General features: G+C 38.9%; 2 protein-coding genes across 4 annotated transcripts in view; one reads left to right on the forward strand and one right to left on the reverse strand.

Annotated features, from left to right (window-relative positions):
* The window catches only part of Dnalig1 (DNA ligase 1), a 362,733-nt gene that overhangs the window by 85,348 nt on the left and 255,092 nt on the right, over positions 1-22,293 (forward strand). The window lies entirely within an intron of this gene.
* Positions 4,415-22,293, reverse strand: part of LOC110376650 (uncharacterized) — a 223,185-nt gene continuing 205,306 nt past the window's right edge. For 2 of the 3 annotated variants that reach the window (XM_064041618.1, XM_064041619.1), the window contains 6 exons: positions 14,748-14,914; positions 10,887-11,019; positions 10,351-10,475; positions 9,742-9,848; positions 9,075-9,252; positions 6,899-7,053 (listed from right to left, as the gene is read on the reverse strand). In XM_064041618.1, the coding sequence (XP_063897688.1) occupies positions 6,914-7,053; positions 9,075-9,252; positions 9,742-9,848; positions 10,351-10,475; positions 10,887-11,019; positions 14,748-14,914 (850 nt within the window). In that variant the 3' untranslated portion in view covers positions 6,899-6,913. Of the gene's footprint in view, positions 4,587-5,714; positions 5,854-6,898; positions 7,054-9,074; positions 9,253-9,741; positions 9,849-10,350; positions 10,476-10,886; positions 11,020-14,747; positions 14,915-22,293 lie in introns of those variants that run through there. The other variant, XM_064041620.1, reaches the window with a different exon arrangement.

Here is a 22,293-nt window from a genome sequence, read left to right on the forward strand (position 1 = left end):
ATGTCATGACACCTAGTATGTTAGATAATAACACACATAAAATTCATAATAATACGAAAACACACAAAATGACGTATTCACATGGAGACATCGACTATAATATATTTTACTATTTAAATATAAAACTCTAGAGTAAGCTACGCCTACTAAATCTATGAATATCTATGGGCCTATCAAATATATAGATATATTGCTTAACGTGGTCCGATGGGATTCATTTAATTAGGCGTGAACCTATTTAAGGTCAATAAGGTCTATGACGAACGGTTGGAACATGGAATCTTGACAAAACCAGTATAAAACTTTAAAACTTGGCTTGATTGCTTAGCTTACACAAAATTAGCACATTTTCCATTTAATAGAAATAATTATTTTTCCTAGAATCAAACATTTTCTTTATCTAGGAATAAACTTAAACTTTGAAGAAACTTTGTTTAAGGAGAGTCAAAAAAAATATTTTGTCCCTTTATTTTTTTCAGGTTTTCTAGTAACTTTATTGCATAAAAGGTAACTGGGGTGAATTCAGTCTATTAAAATAATTATATCAAATTCCATGTTCCACATCGCCCCGACGCACTCAAGTGAAGAAAGTCACAAACTAACTCTCTCACCAGTGAGCGTGAACAAAGTCGCAAAGTAAGCGAGGGAAACAGAAAGGACACAGCAGTAGAATTAGCTCCACATTCCTTTAGCTTCAACATCAAATTAACAGCATTTACATACGTTCTTCTTCACTTCGAAAAAAGTGTAAACTGTCGTAAGTCAACTTACGACGTTATACGTTGTGGTTGCTCAAAATGATTTGCTCTGTAAAATGTCGTATCTTGATCGCAGCTGTCATTTTTTAAATAAATAGTTAATTTTCTTCCCATTCGTAAGCTAAACAGAAGCTTATCTTCTAATAAATGCTTTATCAATATTTTTATAGAAACGTCAAATGGTACGATTCTTTTAATTCGCAATACCTTATTGTCGTTTCCCTGGATACAACGTTGTGTCTACTATCCCCTTAGTCTCGACTCTAATCCCACGTAACTCGCAATGGCGTAAGTAATGAAAAAAAACGAAGTTAAGAATTATTTAATAGGTAACTTTTTCAAAGTTCTGATCTCTATTTTACTGCAAGATTTTGGTTTTCATTTGATTAATAGTATTCTAGCAGCCAGAGACGTGTAATTCGTATAAACGATACATAAATAAGAACGCAAAACATAGGTCTGTCATCGTAAAAAATCTATGATTAGCATATTGATAAGTTAATTACCATGGATGAAGTTTACAAAAATGTAGATACGTTAGTTTATAGTCCATATTATCGTAACCTATCTCCTAAACGACTAAACTCTACTGCTGATGGTCTAGAGGTCTAGGATGGGCCAGGATAGTCCAAGTGTGAGGCGAGATTGGTGTTTTTTTGGACCCTGGGGTTATAAATATGTCTTAAATTAAACGATGAGAAGCCATACTTCCACGTCTTATTTTTCTGTTTTGTTTTTTTAATCGACTGATTATCATGTGGTTTTTTAACTTGTTACCCAATTGAGACTCAAGTATTTTCTTCGAGTGTGAATTTTCAGCCGATCAAAAAACCAAAACCAAAAGTACTAATTATTACAATACTGAATTACAATTTAACATCGAGTAGAGAAGTTAAAATACATCTAAGTTACTTTAACCACTAATAATTCAATAATTAATACTAATATTATATATAACTTTATGTATAAACATACCTAGCACGCGCCACCTATGAAATTAATACGACACTAATAAAATAAGGCAAACAGGTATTTTCGGAGGGATCAAATAATTATGTTATTCCGAACATCAGGCACTCAAATTGAAATCATTTCCATTAACGTAACATCGCTAACTCTAAGGCTTAATATAGTATTTAAACTGGTGACGATACATTTTATATTGACCATAAAATTATTACAAATAACCCATTTTATAGTAAAACGGAATTTGTGCTTGGGTGCGTCCAACTTACTTGTTTGTACGAAAGTCTTTAGGGCAATGTTCAATGCTATAGTTAAGTTAATATCGTCCCCAGTTTGAATGCTCTAAGTTCTAAGGTTAAAAAAAACTCTATGCGGGTTTGCTAAAAACTTGACAACTACCATCCTAAAATTTTGAGGAACATTTTGCTTTTACATTTTCATAATATTTTTTGGCAATCTATTTTTTGGATGGACTCGTAAGTTTTAGTTCTTTCACTGTTTTTCTTTTTATCTGTGTTTGCAATCTTTTCGAATGTTAATTTTGTTTTTATTTTCACATTATTTTTGACAAATGAATTACTCACCGAACCTATCTCTTTGTCTGTGGTCAGATTGCTTATTCGTTCCAAGCCACAACCATTCCCCATGACAATCATTACTTCCGTCTGAAAAGGTATAAATATGTTTGATATTCTCACCGCTTCATATTTCATTAGTACTTCTTAATACATATGCTTTCATCCCTTTTTTAAATTATTTTTATTAAAAAAACCTGACCACAACAGAAAGATGTCATCGTCTAAAGACAATTTCGTTCCTCGAGCACACGACCCCTGGAGCAAAATAACCAGCATCCATCGTCCCACTATGTATAAGCTACGCTAAGCGATACGAACTAGCCCTGTTTGTCAGCTGTCTAGCGACGCCACACTACTGCTATGCCTAGCTACGTACTCCCCACGAATAGCCTTAATTAATTCGTTACGCCAAATTTTGCAGCGGTGGACCCAAATATTTTGTTGATATATTTATGCAGATATTAAATGTATCATGAGAGTGATGTCTGAAAATGTTAGTTACGATAATTGTAAAAAAGTTACGATACTTGTCTTATAAACTAAAATTTTATGAAGCAGTATAAAGTCGTAACTGCACTTACGTCATTTTACGGTTATAAATGCAAGAACTAAATACATATTCCGATGATTGGACAATACATTATTTTACATGGGTTACGAATAGATAATAAATAGTTTGGCTACTTATAATAAGTTACTGTTTTCTTGTTACATAATAAGTTAAATATTTCATAGTGGAATGGGTTACACTTAGTGGAAGATTATATAATGATTTTCGGATTTTAATATTATTTTTACATTTTAATTACGATCACTATTATGTCTGATTCTTTGAATAAATGTACAGCGAATATTCAACCTTATATTTAATGACTAAACGTACGATATCACATAAAACATACATTATAAATTAAACGTTTAAAACTAGACAAAAAAACGAAAAACACATTAAATATTTTATACGCTACATACATTTTGCATAAAAAAACTTTATCAATTTTCTTATGTAATATAATAATTTTATAATTTCAAAATCACACGTAATAATGTAGTTATAAAATGACGTAAATCTATGTGGAGTACAAACATTACGTTAGGAGACACAATGGGATCACAATTATATATTTTATTTCTAATCATTCGTTAGCTAATACTCAATAAGCCTCTTCTAAACTACTTGAATAATACCATCGTTTACAAATATCTATACGATATTATAAAATTCTTTCCCATTTCTTTTATTGAACAGAAAATCTACAATGTGACGGGAAGTCACTTAAGATGTTATTCGACCATTGGCGACTAGTAAATTGTTATAAATGTTCTTTTTTTAAAACAACGCCATCTCGTAGTCATAAGCAACAACTCCCGCCGTGCACTATAATATTAAACGTTTATTTCGACTACCATTTATTTAAATTCAGTCCACCAACAATAATTTTGTTTACAAATTCATTTTTATTTGCATTAAATATTCGTTTACCGCCGATCCGTCAATTTCCCGGAAATTGTTACTATTTTTACCCGTTTTTCTGATAGCATAGCAAGACAGTTTCAGTTACTTTAGAATATCCACAAGCTCAAAAAGTATTAGGAGACTGATATTTTTAATAATTATAATTGTAGAATAATTAAACCAATAAAATATTTCTACTTAAATACTGGTTTTATTATTCTATTATAAATATTAGTTTAGCCTAACGCGAACAGATGGCGTTGTACAACTTAATACAACGCCATCTATTGGCGAGAAGACGAACTACAATATTTCTATGGGGCTCACAGAATATACTCGTGAAGGGATCGCTGCTACAGGAGGTGCTATGGGGTAATAGTTTTACAGAAATAGTAATTTGCTGAAGTTTGACTGCGTAAGATTTGAGTGTGAACTGGAATTTGATAGATTTAAATATAAAATAACGTTAATTATTGAACAAAACTATTGATGCAAAAGATTGTAACCAATATTGTCTGATCTATCAAAAGTTTTCAAACAGAAATAATATCTTAAAATTCCATTCATTATACACGGATAAGAGCTGCACTGTACAAGTGCAACCCCGCCCCAAACAAAACCCAAAATTATTTTCACCAAAAAACCAGAAGTCAATTCACCCAAATCTCACGCAGCCTACTGGAAGCCACTTCACGTGTAGGTGGCAGCACAGTCGAAGAACGGGAAGCAGGCGACAGGGTCGGCGGCCGAGTGCTAGAGAACGTGCAGGTTCTCGCAGGACTTCGACTTGGAGTCGCGAGCCCATACGCGGCCTAGGAGGCCTCGCACCTGGAGATGAAGACAACATAGGTTAGGATAAAATTGTTGGGCGACTGCTGACACTAATGGCTATTCCTCTTATTTTTAAGACGCATCAGCGATGAACCTTTAAGGTTTAATCAAGCATTACTTAAGCCCAAGTTCACCTATAACGTAAACGGAAGTTTACCATGAACAACTATTTACTATGTTCTTAATTTTCTAATTTAATTTTTCTTGTTTAATTTCCAAAGTATGTAAACAAATGCTTACAGAAGAACAGACGTATATAGTGTCGGTGAACTTGGGCCTAATAGTTTTCAAATCAATATCAATCAGTGGTTTATTGATCGACATCTTCTAAATAAAAAATGTGTCTTCTTGTAACAAGAAGGGAAGGACAAAATACGTTTAATAATGTTTTGGTTTTCGTTGTTTTATTGCAGCAAAAGTTACTTAATTTATTAGTGGCTAAGTTAAGTAAACTATTGTAATGTACTTCCTTATTTAATAATTAGGAAGTGAATGCTTACCGCTCGACGGCGCGGGCTTGCTCAATATCCTATGTAATTTAATTATTTTCAACGTAATTAACTAGCATACTCGACTTATCGTTATGAAATGTCCAGGATGGTAACTTGCGACAAAACGATTGACCGATAACAAAACGGATTTTCGTAATTTGAAATGCTGAAATTGGTTTGCTACAAGTTTTCAGGGTATATTTTTTATCAGGGTATATTTTTTATCAGCGTGCATGACGAAAGATTTACATCTGCAGCCGCTCGCGACTTTAGTCAACCATCCCGATTATTGATGACAGCTTCGCAAGCCGTTGCTGGCGATTAGATATCATAATTGTTTAAAATTCTTTCACCTGCCGTGACTACTGTTGAGTGGACGTAGAACTACCTACCTGACGTAGACCTAACTGACTAGATCTAAAAGAACTGTCGATTGCTAGCAATCTTAGAGACCATGTGCTTGTTATGTACATATATAATAATATCCAAAACAGCAATAAAAACCACTCAAGAGTGCACTGAAATAGACACAGAATATTGACTTTTGAAAGACATCAACGAGCGTATCCCAGTCCTAGTGCTCGTATAGTAGGTCCACCCAAGGATCTAATTAGCTGCTATAGTGTGTATGTACCTTGACGCTGGCGGAGAGGCGCGTGCGCTTGCGCGGCGTGGTGTTGGCGGAGGCGGAGGGCGGCGGCGCGGCGGGCGCGGGCGCGCTCTCCAGCGGGGAGCGCGCGCGCGCACGGTTCTTGCGGGAGTTGCTGCGCTTTCTGGAACACGAAGACAAAACAGGTTTATGGTTGGGAAAAGGCTCGGAAGATGACAACGAACCGTCGAATACTGCCACTGCAGACATAAAAGTCGTTAGCAAAATCTTCTTCCACGAAAGAGTGTGTTATACCTAGTGGTACTGATGACATGTACGACCTGCAGCTGCCTGCCTTACAAGTTATTTCTTCAACAAGATTTTGTAAGAAGTGTGGTTCTTACCTGACTCTCTCGGCATGCTGCTGCTTGAGCCGGATCTGCGTGAGCAGGCCGACGAGCAGCTCGTCCACGTTGTGGTTGATGCCCACCGACGTCTCGATGAACTTACCTGACTCTCGGCATGCTGCTGCTTGAGCCGGATCTGCGTGAGCAGGCCGACGAGCAGCTCGTCCACGTTGTGGTTGATGCCCACCGACGTCTCGATGAACTTACCTGACTCTCTCGGCATGCTGCTGCTTGAGCCGGATCTGCGTGAGCAGGCCGACGAGCAGCTCGTCCACGTTGTGGTTGATGCCCACCGACGTCTCGATGAACTTACCTGACTCTCTCGGCATGCTGCTGCTTGAGCCGGATCTGCGTGAGCAGGCCGACGAGCAGCTCGTCCACGTTGTGGTTGATGCCCACCGACGTCTCGCTGAACTTACCTGACTCTCTCGGCATGCTGCTGCTTGAGCCGGATCTGCGTGAGCAGGCCGACGAGCAGCTCGTCCACGTTGTGGTTGATGCCCACCGACGTCTCGCTGAACTTACCTGACTCTCGGCATGCTGCTGCTTGAGCCGGATCTGCGTGAGCAGGCCGACGAGCAGCTCGTCCACGTTGTGGTTGATGCCCACCGACGTCTCGCTGAACTTACCTGACTCTCTCGGCATGCTGCTGCTTGAGCCGGATCTGCGTGAGCAGGCCGACGAGCAGCTCGTCCACGTTGTGGTTGATGCCCACCGACGTCTCGCTGAACTTACCTGACTCTCTCGGCATGCTGCTGCTTGAGCCGGATCTGCGTGAGCAGGCCGACGAGCAGCTCGTCCACGTTGTGGTTGATGCCCACCGACGTCTCGCTGAACTTACCTGACTCTCTCGGCATGCTGCTGCTTGAGCCGGATCTGCGTGAGCAGGCCGACGAGCAGCTCGTCCACGTTGTGGTTGATGCCCACCGACGTCTCGATGAACTTGCACTCGTACGATGTCGCTAGGTTCTTGCCCTCTGGAACACACGAGAGGAATCGATTTTAAGACCTGGAGAATCATGGACTAATTTAACTGGGATAATAATTGAAATATCTGCGAATTATGTATCTTGTAACCCCCACGATAACAAGAAATCAATGACTGTATAATAAATAATTGACATACTTGAACATTATCTGAATTGAAAACCTCCTGCTTGTGGGAAGTCGATTAATACAATAAAAACACAACGTCAGAACACAACAAACATCAAATCATCATACAAAACTAATTCCCGTAATTCCCGCTACTACACGGAATGATACAGTTTCCAATAATTAGAAGTTTTAATCAGATTTAAATTGACGTTTCATCCAGTGGGCCGGTTAATAGAGTGGGCTCAAAGGGAAATTACACGGCGTGCGTCACTGAACAAAATGGCGGATTATTTGTCACAGGAAAACAGGCTCAACTTTAAATATTATTGAGCCGTGATAATGAGTTGCTTAATTAACACAAACTCATGATTGACAAAGTCGAGAAAGATTCGTTTTGACGAGAGAATTTTAGAATCAAAGCAATGTAAGTCACGTGAAATGTCATTACGGAAATATCCATATAAAATCTACTCTAATTCCCTATTAAAAATAACTCATCAGTCATAATTTAAGCCACAAGGTAATTTGATTTGACCCAGATTAGGAGCATTTTGTGTAGCTATCAAATAAAGATTCATGTCAAAGATTACCGTCATTGACAGTTTGATTAAAGAACTTCATAAAATGGGCCTATCGATCCAATCACTTTTGTGTTAGGAAGCCACTTACCATCAAACGGGCCCCCTAAACGCAATTTGACAACTGAATTTACTTTGAAGGCCTATCAAAAATTATAAAAGCAATTAAAATTCAACCACTACTTTTGCTTTGTTTATTTCGCAGGCGGTCGTACATATAACATTAAATCAGAATTTTAACTTTTCTACCAACGAGTTAAAATCAATTAAAAAGTTACAATCACGAAAATGAATTTTAATTTGTGCACACGTGGAAAAAATATCGACCTTTCAATAACAGTACGAGCGCCTGGTAAAATATTGTCGGCAAAATGTGTCGTAGCGTTGTAAACAGCGGGCGTCCAACGTTGCCACGGAGAACAAAATAATTTGAAGGTGCCAACGGAAAATCGCCTGGAAGTTGCGCGCCAAAAAGCGGGTGAGCGGGGTACGAGGGACGACACTGTCTTCTTCCTTGTACGCCTTCATTGGGACCGCCCATTTTATATGCAATACCAAAAATCGTTGACAGATGTCTCAAAGAACCTGAACGTGTATCCTTTTGTATCTGATCGTGTAGGTCATGCCCACCATACGTTTGACCTATTTGGAAGTTCCCGACCTACCTGCATTGCGGCATCTCCACTCATCTTTCCCTACTCCGTGGTCCCTGCTAATTGGAATGGTATGTACTGCAAATATCTTTGAGAATTTAATTAAAAACGTAAAATTCTCGCTAACGAACATAATTGGGGGATCTGGCTTTCATGACGGGTTTGTTTTGGCCATTTCACAAAAATGTTATGGTTTCAGCAGCTCCGAGGAATTTGTTAATTATATTGTCAAGTACTTTCGATGTTTGTTTGAAGATCAGCGTTTCTGCTGATATAATATTTAATCCTAATAATAATATTATGATTGCGAAAGTTTGTTTTGATCGATGGGTGTTTGTTATTGTTTTCTGCATATCCAATCTTCGGTGCCTTAATATGGGTATATATACAATCACAAAGGGAGTATTTTTCTTGTCGAGCGAAAATGCCCACGCATACAATGCTTGGGCATGCTTACTGGTTCAGAGGACATGAAATAGTTATACTAAGGATTTAGGACTTGCACTCCGTAACAAATCCGCACTTATGTTCATACTTCATAGCCCTAGATCCCTACCCCTACCCCTAGCCCTAGATCACAACAGGATACCTATTTATATTGTAAAAATTGCAACATTCCTCTGAGACATAATGGAGCAATAGGTATCTAAATCTGCATAAAGTCCTTACCATCAGTAGGAACAGCCCTCGACCTGGCCAGGTCAGCCTTGTTCCCCACGAGTATGACAGCTCTCCGCGAGGTGTGGCCAGCTGCCCACAGGATCTGCAGTCTTCTCTCGGCCTCCATGAATGATGCTCTGTCGGCCGTCGAGTAGACCACGCAGTAGCCGTGAGCACAGCCCTCCGTCTGGAAGATTAGTGTTGTAAATGGTAGCGTGTGATGAAAGTTTGGCTTAGGAAGCCACTGGACAAGAGTATAGAGTTTCACCAATTGTATGCATTTATTAAGGAATTTTCGCCAAGCTAATAAACCTCAGGCACTTTCAGTGTTTTTGTATGTATGAGCTAGTCAGCAGTTGTATCGTACATGGCTACATTAAGTACAGTAAAATAAAAAGGTGGCTGTAACTTAGGATTGTACTTCAAACGCCTAAAATGCTCATTTTGGTTAAAGAAAGTTTTATTTAAATTCAAGCCTATCAAACTAACTCATTTTTACACGAATTTTTGCTTGATATAAGCAAACTCTGAAGAGTTTATTTGTTTCTTTTCTTGTTTAGGAACTACTCCTCCGATTAGAAAAAAAAAAACATTAGTGTTAGACAGTCCATTTATCAACGAAGACCACAAGAACTTTTGGCCCCGCTGGCACAAGCAAGTAATGTACATGACTCACAATGATATGATCAGGCGGCGCGTCGAGGAAGGTGATCTCCGACTCCTCGCCGGCCAGCAGCACGCACACGGAGCGCTCGCCAGACTCGTCATCTGTAATATCGTGCTCTGAATGTCCGTCACGAGGGAACTTCATCTTATCTAGGACATTTTGATGAGAGTCTGTGCTAAGACTTACCTTGCAAATAGACAGCAAAGTTAATAAGAGACCGTCATTTGCTATTCGTGAAATTAATTTTACTGTTAAAACAGCAGAATTGAGAACCTTCTCCTTTTTTGAATTCGCTTAAAATCGATACAAGTACAAAAGCATTTTTGAAAGAATTTGCTCTTTTTTAAATATTTTATGTCACGGAAGCGGGTGAGCCATACTTGTACGTGTAAGTGTACATACACATGGTCTCGGAAGAAGCGGGGAGCCACAACACAAATAAAGCTCGTCCGCTTTCGTGAAATAAAACAACTTATACGTTCATGCTTCATTTTACTTATCTAGAGAGATAAACGTTTATTTACTAACTGTTCATACTTAGACGAAGATATTTATACAGCCTTCAACGTCTAGCTTGATGCTATATAGGCAAACACTATAGGATCCAGTCGAACTCACCGATGCTAGTATCATACGCGTGCAGGTACTCCGACGTCATGAACTGTCCCACCAGGCTGGACTTCCCCACTCCTGGCGCGCCCAGCACCAGTACTCGGTACGAGCTCAGGCCGGCTGATGAGTCCCTGGGTAATAAGAGGATATGAAGATTTTCAAATAATGTATCTTGCTCAGCTTTTGAGTATCAAGGCCGCTATAATTCTTTTGAACAATCTTGTAGCTCCGTCAGGCTTCGGCCCTTAGGGGCCCTCACTAAGCTCTGTATGCGATATGATACTCTAAAACAGTAATTAAAGTACTGCTGCCTTACGTGCCAGGAGTGTGCTCCTTGAAAATGATGCCAGTATTCCTATTAGCAGCTTTTTTGGCATGCGATTTTTTTCATTCGGTTAAGGACTTTTGATGATATACCTACATTAAGGTAATCACAACAAAGCATAAGTGTAGTAGATTTTACTCAATATTTTTTGATCAACTGACAAGTTTAAAATCCTGATTGTTTGGTATAATGTATGTACCAGGTCCCAAGTCTTTACCTCGAGGAAGCAAGTGAACAAGGAGCGGATGCCCTGGTGACAGCCTCGGTGCTGGATGCGCTGGATGCGACGGACGTGTTGGAGCGCGACCGACGCGAGCGCAGCGAGTCTCCGCGGTTCACTACGCCTTTACCTAAGGGAGACAAGAAGGAAGAAGAAGGTTATTAATACCTTCAGGTAAACTGCCAGTATCCATAAAAAATAGTGCACCATTTAATTTGGTATAAAGTAGTAAAATTGATCTAGGTAGAGGTATATGACGTCTATTTAATGCATGTAGGGGCTACATGGCTCGTCGCTGTTTGCAATTGTGTAGTGGTATGAAAGAATATTATAAATACTTAAGTAAACAACAGAACTTATAGAAACTTGAAATTGAAGAAGTTAATGATTGAGACTCATCCACTTATTCACCTTCTTTACACGAAGTAATTTTCTAGATCGTAACACCCTTAACCTTGATACACCGTAATTTAAACGTATCTTTCCAAAAAGGATGTTTTCCCATTTTCCTCAAGTGTGTGACAACATCAATCAGTTTGCCGATACGCTCCAGAGTACACACAGTACACAGGGTACACAGGAAAGTACACAGAGTACACAGGTTTCCTCTGAAGCCAGTAAACGCGTTCCAATCAGAGGTGATTACTTTACACGCAGACATCTATTTACTGAGGTTTTCCTCACGTTACATGCTCTTGAGAAACGAAGCGGTTTGATTACATATAGATACTTACGCGATTTTCTGGGCTAAGCACATTATTTATAGCGAAATAATGAAGAGGCAGTTTATTGGATATTTTATACGTTTGATACTACAGTATTTTTGTAGAGGTGTCTTTCTCAAAAAGAGGATTGTCAGTGGTAGTGGTAACCATGGGAAACGCTACAGGACCAGTTGTTTAAGGCTCCAGCAGACCGGATGCGTATGCGTAGACGTAAGCGTAGTCACGCGCGTAGTTACGGCGTAACCATGAGTTGTAATGTATGGAAATGTATGAGACAGGCCACACCGCTTGCGTAACGTAGACGTGCACGTCGTGACTACGACGTGGTTACGCGTACGCATCCGTTCTGCTCGAGCCTTTATGTGTACTCGATTCCATCCAAATAAACAAGTCATTGTTACGAACTTTTTAAATGCAAAAGTGACTCTTTCTATAAAACGCGCATTCACGGCAATAGTCTAACTAGAGTCTACCTTTCAATTAAAGTAGCCTATCTCCATTTTCAAGTTCTACAACCTAGACTTCTAGAGCACGAGAAACAACATAGGCTATTTTCTATTTTTGTACGGAAAGTAGGTCCCTAGGGTCACGAATAACAACAACTTATATATCTCTGTCTGTTCGTCAATTTCCATCGATTCTGCTTAACAAACAAAGCGAGCACATTAACTAGATGTTGGAGCTGAGCACGAGCGATTAATTCCACGTCGAATTAATTGAAAAGAGGGTAGAATGGTGCTCATTACCGTCACGGCGCAGATACGGCCGGCAATGGGGGGATTTACTTTCCTAAGCTATGGTAGGTCAAGTTAGGCTGTATTGGTATATGTGTATGTTTTGCTGTGTTTTTTATGCCAAAGTTCAAGATATTCTCAGTTTTCCTAAACCAACTGTTTGATGTGAATTTTCAAGTTCGATTTTGAAAGTAAAAGGTTGTTTTAAAAAATAATTACGTTTATGATGTTGGCAAAAATGTGCTTTAATTGTCTAGTTACATGAGTGAGTGTAATAATTACATTCCAAGAACTATGATATTATAAAATTCTTTAGAGAAAATAGCGAAAGAATGCTCTGCGTCTATTTAAAAGAATTTGATGCTAAAATGCTGTGAAAGAATGCTTATTACTCTCTTTACAGTGTTTGTATGGTCTTAACTCACTCTTATTATAAGCACTCTGGTTATACACACAAATAAGCTGGTTGCCGATTTTAATAACCGTAACGTCGTCTGTTATATTGCGGTTGAAGATATAATTTATATGATGTCACATTCAATCTCCAATCGCAAAACCCGGGCCAGTTATTGAAATCCGCAGTAGATGTACAATTGAACACAATCAATATACCTATTCAAAAATAGATTGTTTGTATTTCACATCGTTCTAAAGATGACGTAAACTGAAATGTTTGTACGAGGGTCAAACTGAAAGTTCTTAGAAAATCAGAAACTGGTTACATTAGCCAGTTATTCGTTTTATTATATGTTTTATTGTAGTGTTAGTACGTCGAACACAGCATTTGAGTCACCTCCGTTAAATCTTTTCATCATTTTACGGCACCAATCCACACTATGGAGTTTTTGAGCCTCAGTCAAATTATGAGGTATCCACCAGGCGCAAAGCTTCCTGACCGCTTAATGTTCGTGGAGGATTTTGTGCACTTGACTCATAACGATGCCTAAGCTTGTCCGAATCTGCTGATAGGTCACTCTTCTATCAGTCTCTATCATACGCCGCACAACACAGATGTTATCTTCAGTCGTCGCCGTAGAAGGCCGTCCCTCAGGTAAATTATCTGTGAGATTAGTGCGACCACGTTTAAACTCATTAAACCAGTTGTAAACAGTCGCACGAGATGGGGCTTCATCGTGAAAGGCCAATCGTAGTCTATCATAACTTTCTTGTTGACTTAAATGACATTTAAAGTCATAAAAAATCATTGCACGATTTTCTCGTGTTAAATTCATGTTGACGTGACACAGACAATTTTCAATTTGCCGCCAAATCGTAAAATAAATGACAAATGAATTAAATATATACTCAGTAATATTGGTAAAGAGTTCTATTTTCAAATTTTAGAATTATTTTTTTATTATATTGTTTATAAGTGGCCAGTTCTAAGAACTTTCAGTGTGACCCTCGTATAATCTGCGAATTTCCCAGTTTAGAGACCTAAACAAATGTTAGCATTATGTTAGAACTGAGTCTAGGTATACTTTGAGGTAACGGTTCGGTTTACCAGTGGGAAAGAGAATTATTTGCGTCTTTGGAACACTTCGTGGGAGATATTGAATGGATTTAGAAGTGTTTGGGTTTCTGACAAGTTGTTCCTTTATGTACTGAAGCATAGGCGTATTAAACTCTAGCTAATTACCGCAGTTTCATGCGCATCTTAGGAGAACTTCTTTACGTATCCGTATGAAATATGTGTTACGTTACCCGGGGATAGTGTGGCTAGCCGGACGCAAGGACAGATGCACGGCAAGGGTTCCGTTTTCCCTTTGAGTAGGTACGGTTAAAAATACTTTTAGCCAGCAGCTGCCTTCCTCCCTGTATCTACTAAAGAAGAAAGTGAACTCACCAGTGATACTAAAATGCCTGAGCCGGTAGTACTCCTCCTCTACGCCGGTGTTGGGCATGGAAGCCACCCTGGCTCTCTGCTGCGGTAGACCCAGCAGCTGTCTCTCGCGCTATACCCACTAAAGAAGAAAGTGAACTCACCAGTAATGCTAAAATGCCTGAGCCGGTAGTACTCCTCCTCTACGCCGGTGTTGGGCATGGAAGCCACCCTGGCTCTCTGCTGCGGTAGACCCAGCAGCTGCCTCTCGCGCTATACCCACTAAAGAAGAAAGTGAACTCACCAGTAATGCTAAAATGCCTGAGCCGGTAGTACTCCTCCTCTACGCCGGTGTTGGGCATGGAAGCCACCCTGGCTCTCTGCTGCGGTAGACCCAGCAGCTGTCTCTCGCGCTATACCCACTAAAGAAGAAAGTGAACTCACCAGTAATGCTAAAAGCCGGTAGTACTCCTCCTCTACGCCGGTGTTGGGCATGGAAGCCACCCTGGCTCTCTGCTGCGGTAGACCCAGCAGCTGTCTCTCGCGCTATACCCACTAAAGAAGAAAGTGAACTCACCAGTAATGCTAAAATGCCTGAGCCGGTAGTACTCCTCCTCTACACCGGTGTTGGGCATGGAAGCCACCCTGGCTCTCTGCTGCGGTAGACCCAGGAGTTGTCTCTCGCCGGTGCGCGAGCGCCCAGCTTTTACCGACTGCGACCGCGAGTGGTGAGGACTGCCGTATCTATGGGAGAAGGGAAAATTATTAAATATCTACGTCATTGTATCTCTAGCTTCCCGATTAACCACAATAAATAAAACTAGCTTCCAACAGCGGATTATAGATTACGGAGGATAGAGGGAGTACCGTCATAAGTATAAGTAGTAGTAATAAGTACACAGGGTGAGTACATAACGGAGTACATAAAGGAGCACATAAGGGAGTAGATAATGGCGTACATAAGGTAGTAGATAGAGAAGTACATAAGGGAGTACATAAGAGAGTACATAAGGGAGTACATAAGAGTACATAAGGGAGCACATAAGTGAGTACATAAGGGAGTACATAAGTGAGTACATAAGGGAGTACATTAGATAGTACATAAGGGAGTTGTTAAGAGAGTACATAAGATAATACATAAGACAGCAGATAAGGGAGTACATAGAGTGAATAAATAGAGGTATCTATTTGATTATATTGAATGAATAATCAACCTGTCGATCTCAAATTCTCAATACTCCCACGACGTTGACGCAATGAATTGGACATCGCTCTCGAATGCACGAGTGTAATCACAAGCCCATCCTTGTTAGTGAGACGTAAGGAAGGAAAAATACCGATACTGATACTGGAATTAGCTATAGAATTAGCTATAGCGTTCTTTTTTGTAGGAAGTCTTCAAATGATCACTCCCGCTGTGATTGCAGTTTGAGGGAGTGTAAGATCTACCGGGGCTGCGGGTTGTTCGAAAGAGATACCGCGGCCCTGGCACATAAAAAAGCCTATGACAGAACACGACGGTTTTTAGTCAGTAAGAGTCTGACACTCCCTCACCGCTGCTAACCCACAGCGGGAGGGGTCATTTGATGATTTTTGCCGTCGTTAAAAAAAAGGGGTGTAAGACTCTTACTGACTAAAATCCACCATGTTTCTGCTTAAGCCCTTTATGTAGAAGGCCCGCGGTAGCTCGCGCGAACAATCCCGCAGCCGCGGAAGGCTTTGGCTTGGTGAGCCCCATCGATCTTTCACTTTAAAACTATTGAACTTTCGATGAAGTTTGGTACAAACACAGATAGATAGAGCTTGAGAAAGGACATCGGCCTTTTTGTTTATCGGTGTTAAGTTTCTTCGGGACGTGAGTGGACCCGCTAGCCAATCTATAATTATTCGATGAACTTTACAACCCAACATAGCTGCCACCCACAAACCCAACATTTCATCATTTACAAGTTACAAGAAACAATTCCAATTTTCCCCAAGAAAGCCCCCTTTCCAATAAGCTCCCAATAAGCAGTTGTGCCGCGGTAATTACCCGGGGTACCGCGGTAATTACCGGGGGATTACTTCCCCGAACAATGGAAGTTTTAATTATTACGCGGTTGCTTGGTGCCCATCGAGGGTGCAGTACTAGGAAGTTCTGTCAAGACAGTTTGCAAGTTTAGCTGGAGTATCTAATCTTGGTTTTAGTTGAAAGTGTCTGTAAGTTCTGAGTTTTGAAGTCCGTAGTGGTTTCAATTTTTTTTTTTAATGTTCTAAGAAAAATGCATGTAAGGAATTGTGAAATCCAATTGAAATTAATTTACTTCAATATTGTGAAGTCATTGGGAAAGCATGTTGGTGAATGTTATATAATGATTTAACACTAGCTGGTGCCCGCGACTTCGTCTGCGCAGGTTTAGTATTTCGAACAATATGTTTACAAATTGTAGCCTATGTGTTATTCTGATGTATAAGCTATATTATTGTAAAGTTTCATTAAAATCCATTCAGTAGTTTTTGCGTGAAAGAGTAACAAACATCCATACATCCATACATCCATACATACAAACTTTCGCGTTTATAATATTAGTAGGATGCATAGGCAATGCGGTAAATATAGGCAAATTTCCCAAATATCCCCAGTATTGGGAAGGCCTTTGTCCATCTCCAGCAGTGGACATTTTTAGGCTTTGATGACGACGAATGATATAATATGACTTAATACTTATGTGTTAACCGTACATAATCTTCTTGGGAATATAGAAAAAGTTTAAACATATATTTTACATAGTTCAATTTATTAATCTAGTTTCCGCATCAGGTCATCAATCAGGTTACGGTAACCGAGCGATACAAACGTATGGTATATGTATGTATGTATGTATGTACCCGCTTATCAGTAGTATCGCGAGCCGTCACTAACCACGCCATGAGTTATGGGGATTTTATCTATGGCTGCACTAGTTTATGGGTTAAGGTTTTAAACTTTGTAAAGAATTTTATTTTAGGTAAAATAGAGGATTCTAGTCAATTTTTGAATTCTCTCTTTTGAAAGGACCACGCTGTAATATTTATCGTAAGATATTGTAAGGCTTTAATTCAGCGATAGCATAATCGCGAGTTTTTTTGAAACAGCTGTTTATAATGATTCAAAGTGCAAGTAAAACCCTCGTCTATGTAGTAACTGAACTTAGGCTTTAATTTAATCTTCAAGACCAGGACAAGTCATAATATACTACCCGAAGTACGGAAATAGAGAAGTATGCAATGCTAAATTGTATAATAACAAAACATCCAATCCCAAATCTTGAAATTACACCACTACTTATCCATTACACGAAACCAAGCACAATATTAACTTATCTCTTATCAAACAGGCCATCAAGTTTCTGCAACATTTTCAATTTTTAAACCGGTAATTAAGTATCGGGGAAAAGAGGTCAATATACCGCTCGAAAAACTCCGGAAATGAGTGGTCCGGCGCCGGACCGGTCCGCAAAGATCCGGAACGAACCGGAACGGGGACCGATAATGAGAAATTAATAGCTGATACCAACACTTGAGCCCTGTCGTTAGATTTTTAATAACTATTGATTTTAGATTCGATTCGCTGTTGAGTCGGTATTCTGATTGGAAGTTAGATAATATTTTAGACACCGGCTTTGCTTGTTTTTGTGATTTAGTAAAATCATTGTAGGTGTATCAGGTATCTGTGGAGATCAAAGGGGGAGGCCTATGTTCAGCAGTGGACGTCCTATGGCTGAGATGATGATGATGATGATTGTAGGTGACAATGGCGGTATATAATTACACAAAGAAATCATACTGCGTAGTTTCAGGTGTAGATTTAGTTGTCGAATGAAGTCTTTTTAATATCGTGGACACAAAGCAAAATTTTCAAAAGTGTAGGCACTTTTGAAAATTTTACAACTTACAGGTTCAATTTCTTAAAACACAACTTGACATAAAAAAATATATGAATAGGTAAGTTATCGACACGGTCGTTAGCAGTTTTGAAAATTTCGATTGTGAACAAATCAAAATTTTCAGTTAGTGGAGCTGATATTGTGTCTGAAAAACCTATTTACTGAAAGCTGCACTCTTTCGCAATAAAATACTTACGAATTCTTATGTATAGGAGTCATGTAGACTGTCGAATCATCTTCCACGGTAAAACTGAACCGGATCGCCGGCATTTTGTTGCAAAACTTCCGTCTGAACTGGTTTATATTACTCTCAAACTATTGTTGTTGTTCTGGGTTGCTAGAGAAAAGGATTGTGTTGTAAACTTCCCCTGTTTCAGGGAAACTAAACCACGTAGGGCGGGATTTTTGTTCAGATTTTCGAAATTGAATTATGTGTACGTACGGCTTAATTTTGCACATCGCTATATATATGTTCTGTCTTTAAGACTAGTTTCATTAAGTAATTATTCACTACACTTTTAATTCATCACCAAATGTCACAAAAGAACAAATATTTTACTGACTTTTATTGCCAAAATCACTTTTGTCTTTTAAAGTCAAAAATACACACTTCTTTTGCACAAACTCCCCTATATATTTTGAAAAATGCAGCCACAAATACACTACCTCACTCTTCAAGAAAGTATTCCTAATACAGATGACGGAACTCCTCAACAAGCCACAGATATAAGGCGTAGTGCAGGTTATACACAGGATACAATTTCCTTTCCCCGGCGCGAGAGGATGCGCCGGTGTGCCCTCGGCTTTATACCGGATCTTGCTGTATAAGTGCTGCGCAAAGGATGTTTAAGCCTGTTGGGGTTATAGGATTATTGAGGTTTATTTTTTAAGTTTAGCTTGGTGGAAAAATTGTGTGTTTTTTTGCTTTTGTGTGGGGTAGGTGATAGGTTAGCTTTTAGTCTTGGTTTATTTAGCTAGACCTACCAAAACTGCTTGGTAATATTTTGGCAATTGTTCATAGGTTTATGGGGCCTATCCTAGGCTGGATAGTTAAAGCTTGTTTGTTCATTGATATCTTAATAGCCAGATGGTTTGATGACTCGTAATCGTCGTGATTTCAAACATATTAGTCAGTCTAATACCGGCCAGATACCAGATCGTAATAATGTACGCACTACCTTCATTTATTCACAGGTTTTTGACCAAGATCCGGTGCAATGGGACTATCGGGTGACAATACTAATAAACATAAAAGGAAAGGTGTCCTACTCCTTACTAAAATAATGCATTTAACGAAATTAATAATCATCCCCACAACTTACATCCACTTAAACAATTCCTCTTTCACAAGGAAACAATAGGCAATTCCCTCGTAACTGCGGAGTAAGCTCTCGGCAGTAATATGTTTAATAACACGCGCGGTGCACGGCAGACCAGTATTCTTGCTCAGCCGTGCGTGCACACGTGTGCAGTGGAGAGAAGATGTAGAAGTACCACTTTGTACTGTGTTTCAATGCTTGATGATGTAGGCAATAGAGACAGAGGTGAGCCATGTTGGATTTTGATGAGGTAATCAGTAGCTCCGAAAGTTGGTGAAATGACCGAAACAATAGGCAATTCCCTCGTAACTGCAGAGTAAGCTCTCGGCAGTAATATGTTTAATAACACGCACGGTGCACGGGAGTCCAGTATTCTTGCTCAGCCGTGCGTGCACGCGTGTGTAGTGCAGGGAAGATGCAGTAATACCACTCGGTGCTGTGCTTCAAGGGTTGGTGATGTAATGGGAAGATAGAAAGCGGCCATGTTGGATTTTGAACAGTAGTTCAGACGTTCGAAGTTGGTAAAGTCACTACATGATAGTCAAAATGCGTGAATACTGTGGCTATTGTCAAATAAGTTTTTCGCTCTGAAGTCGGCTATTTAAGTCCTTGCGTAAACGTTTACATTTTGCGCAGTTATAGTAGCCAGGCTTAAAGCGACAAAGTTATTCGGCTTGGGTTGTCACGACATTTTTGGTAATTCGTAAAGTAGCATACCTACTTTGAAGTGCCATGTATCAGGATTAGGCATCCTGAAGAAAAAATAATGCTCTCTATGTATCATAAATACTCGGACGATGTGTAAAATAGATAAAAGCTGAGAGCCAGAATACACTCGTGTAACTTCTGTAAGGTATACCTGTATATTGACTCCCCCGGGGACGAGTTAGCCCGGTATTTGAGATTTAATGGCATCTCAAACGTGCTGAATATTTACGTTCCTTTCATTTTATATTTATGAGGGGATTCCAACGCTTTTTAAAGAGAAGATTAGCTGGCTTATTTTACTTGAAAATAACTCGATAATAATAATATGTTTATCTTGTACATTATTTCCTATTTGTCGACGCCAGTTTGCATAAATATTACAATACGAAACTTTCAAATCTACAACTATAAGTTTATACCAATCTATTCATTCCTCCAGAGATGTTAAAATATTTCTGCATAAACAAGTGTTCTTCGTGTAGTCTGGCCAATCTATATTTAGTTATTTCATTTTCATGTAGACTAGCTAGCGCAAAAACTCAAAAATCAAACACACAATGCTAATAATCTTATTCAAAGCAATTTCCAAACAAAAAAGCCAATAAAACTCCCCACTCATGGCTACACTCGATTAAGATTCCCACTCACCAACAATTGAATATACCAGTCCGGACGCATTTGCAAAAAGATGGCAACATTTAAAAAGTTGCCGTCGGCCCGAGGCAGGCGCAAAGCGAATTACCTTCACAAAAGATAAAAGAAACGCCTTTTATCTTTCATCTTTGAAAGTGTCACAAAGGACTGGTTTACGAAGCAAAGTTGAAGTCTTTTGAAGTCGCTACTTGAAGTCGATTTAAGGTGATTTCAGACGTTTAGTTTGTAAATTAGTGTGTATTTGATTGTCTATGGAACGTTATTGGTTTGTGACACGCAAACTTCTTTGTTTAGTCGAAACATTTTGTAGGCAATTAGTTAAGCGTTGTAAACGATACTATTATCATAAACAACTACCGTCGTACCGCAAAAACTTTTAAACGTCTGTTGAACACTTGTCTAAAAAAATCAGAATATGACGTTGAAATAAGGTCCGTTTTGCAGTCACATTTTTTAGACAAGTGTTCAACGGATGTTTAAGTTTTTGTAGTAAGGCCACTAATTAATATTTGTTGTGCATTTCCGCAGTTATTTAAAATACTGCCTTAAGCAATTGTAGGATTTTTGCGAAGTAAAACGGAGAAAATTTGTTCGAAGAAATGAAATAATAAAAGCTACGATAACCACAGACGATCTTGGAATAGACTATCTGCGTTTTACAGCTTCTAGGAATACCGCATAAAACTAACTTTAAGAATTTTTCTTTCTTAGAATTTATCTGCCAGCCACAAAGTTAAAGAATAAAAATCTCTCCTTTGTTAGTTTGTGATTTTCCTGTAGGTAGTTGAACAAATGAACATTTTTAAAAGTGCCTAATAGTGGACATAATTTCTTAACAACACAAATTAAAAAATACTTAATGTCCTGCAATAAAAGAAGTAGATGAATACTCGAGTAAGCTATCGATAACACGGCGTATAGCAATTCTGAAAATTTTGATTTGTTGGGTACTTTAGAAAGTTGGTTGTACCTAAATTGCAAAATAATATTTTCATAGTACATATCAAACATACGTCCATTTGTAAACGTACCTATTTCCATTACCGTCCATTAGAGCTGCACTATACATACGGCCCTGTAAACTGGACGCCACTATAAATACTGCCCCCTTCGTAACTGAGGATATGGGGACATTTCCTCATTGTTTCCATATTTCTAACTGTTACGTATTTCATCAATTCACGCCCACGCACTCGCTTGAAAAGGTCAAAACATTACATTTCGAATGAACGATGATGACGATGAGTGTCTATTTTAACTACGTATAGTTGTTAATTTAATGGAATAAGCTTTAGTTTTTATTGACGGCGTAGTTTCAGAAATAATGGTTAAAAATAGTGTTGTGACTAGAATGTTGGAAAAGTGTCTTTATTTACGTCAAAGATTGTTACATGCATGATATATGTACTTTACTGCTGTTATTATAATATGTATTTCCTCTATTTAACTTAAATCACACGTTTTGTTGAGTAATAAAAATGAACCGTGCTCTATTTCTTCTTTAATAGACCTAATTGCTGAGGTCGCCATCTTAGAT

The sequence above is a fragment of the Helicoverpa armigera genome, chromosome 25, assembly GCF_030705265.1.
Source record: "Helicoverpa armigera isolate CAAS_96S chromosome 25, ASM3070526v1, whole genome shotgun sequence".
NCBI classification, from domain to species: Eukaryota; Metazoa; Arthropoda; class Insecta; order Lepidoptera; family Noctuidae; genus Helicoverpa; species Helicoverpa armigera.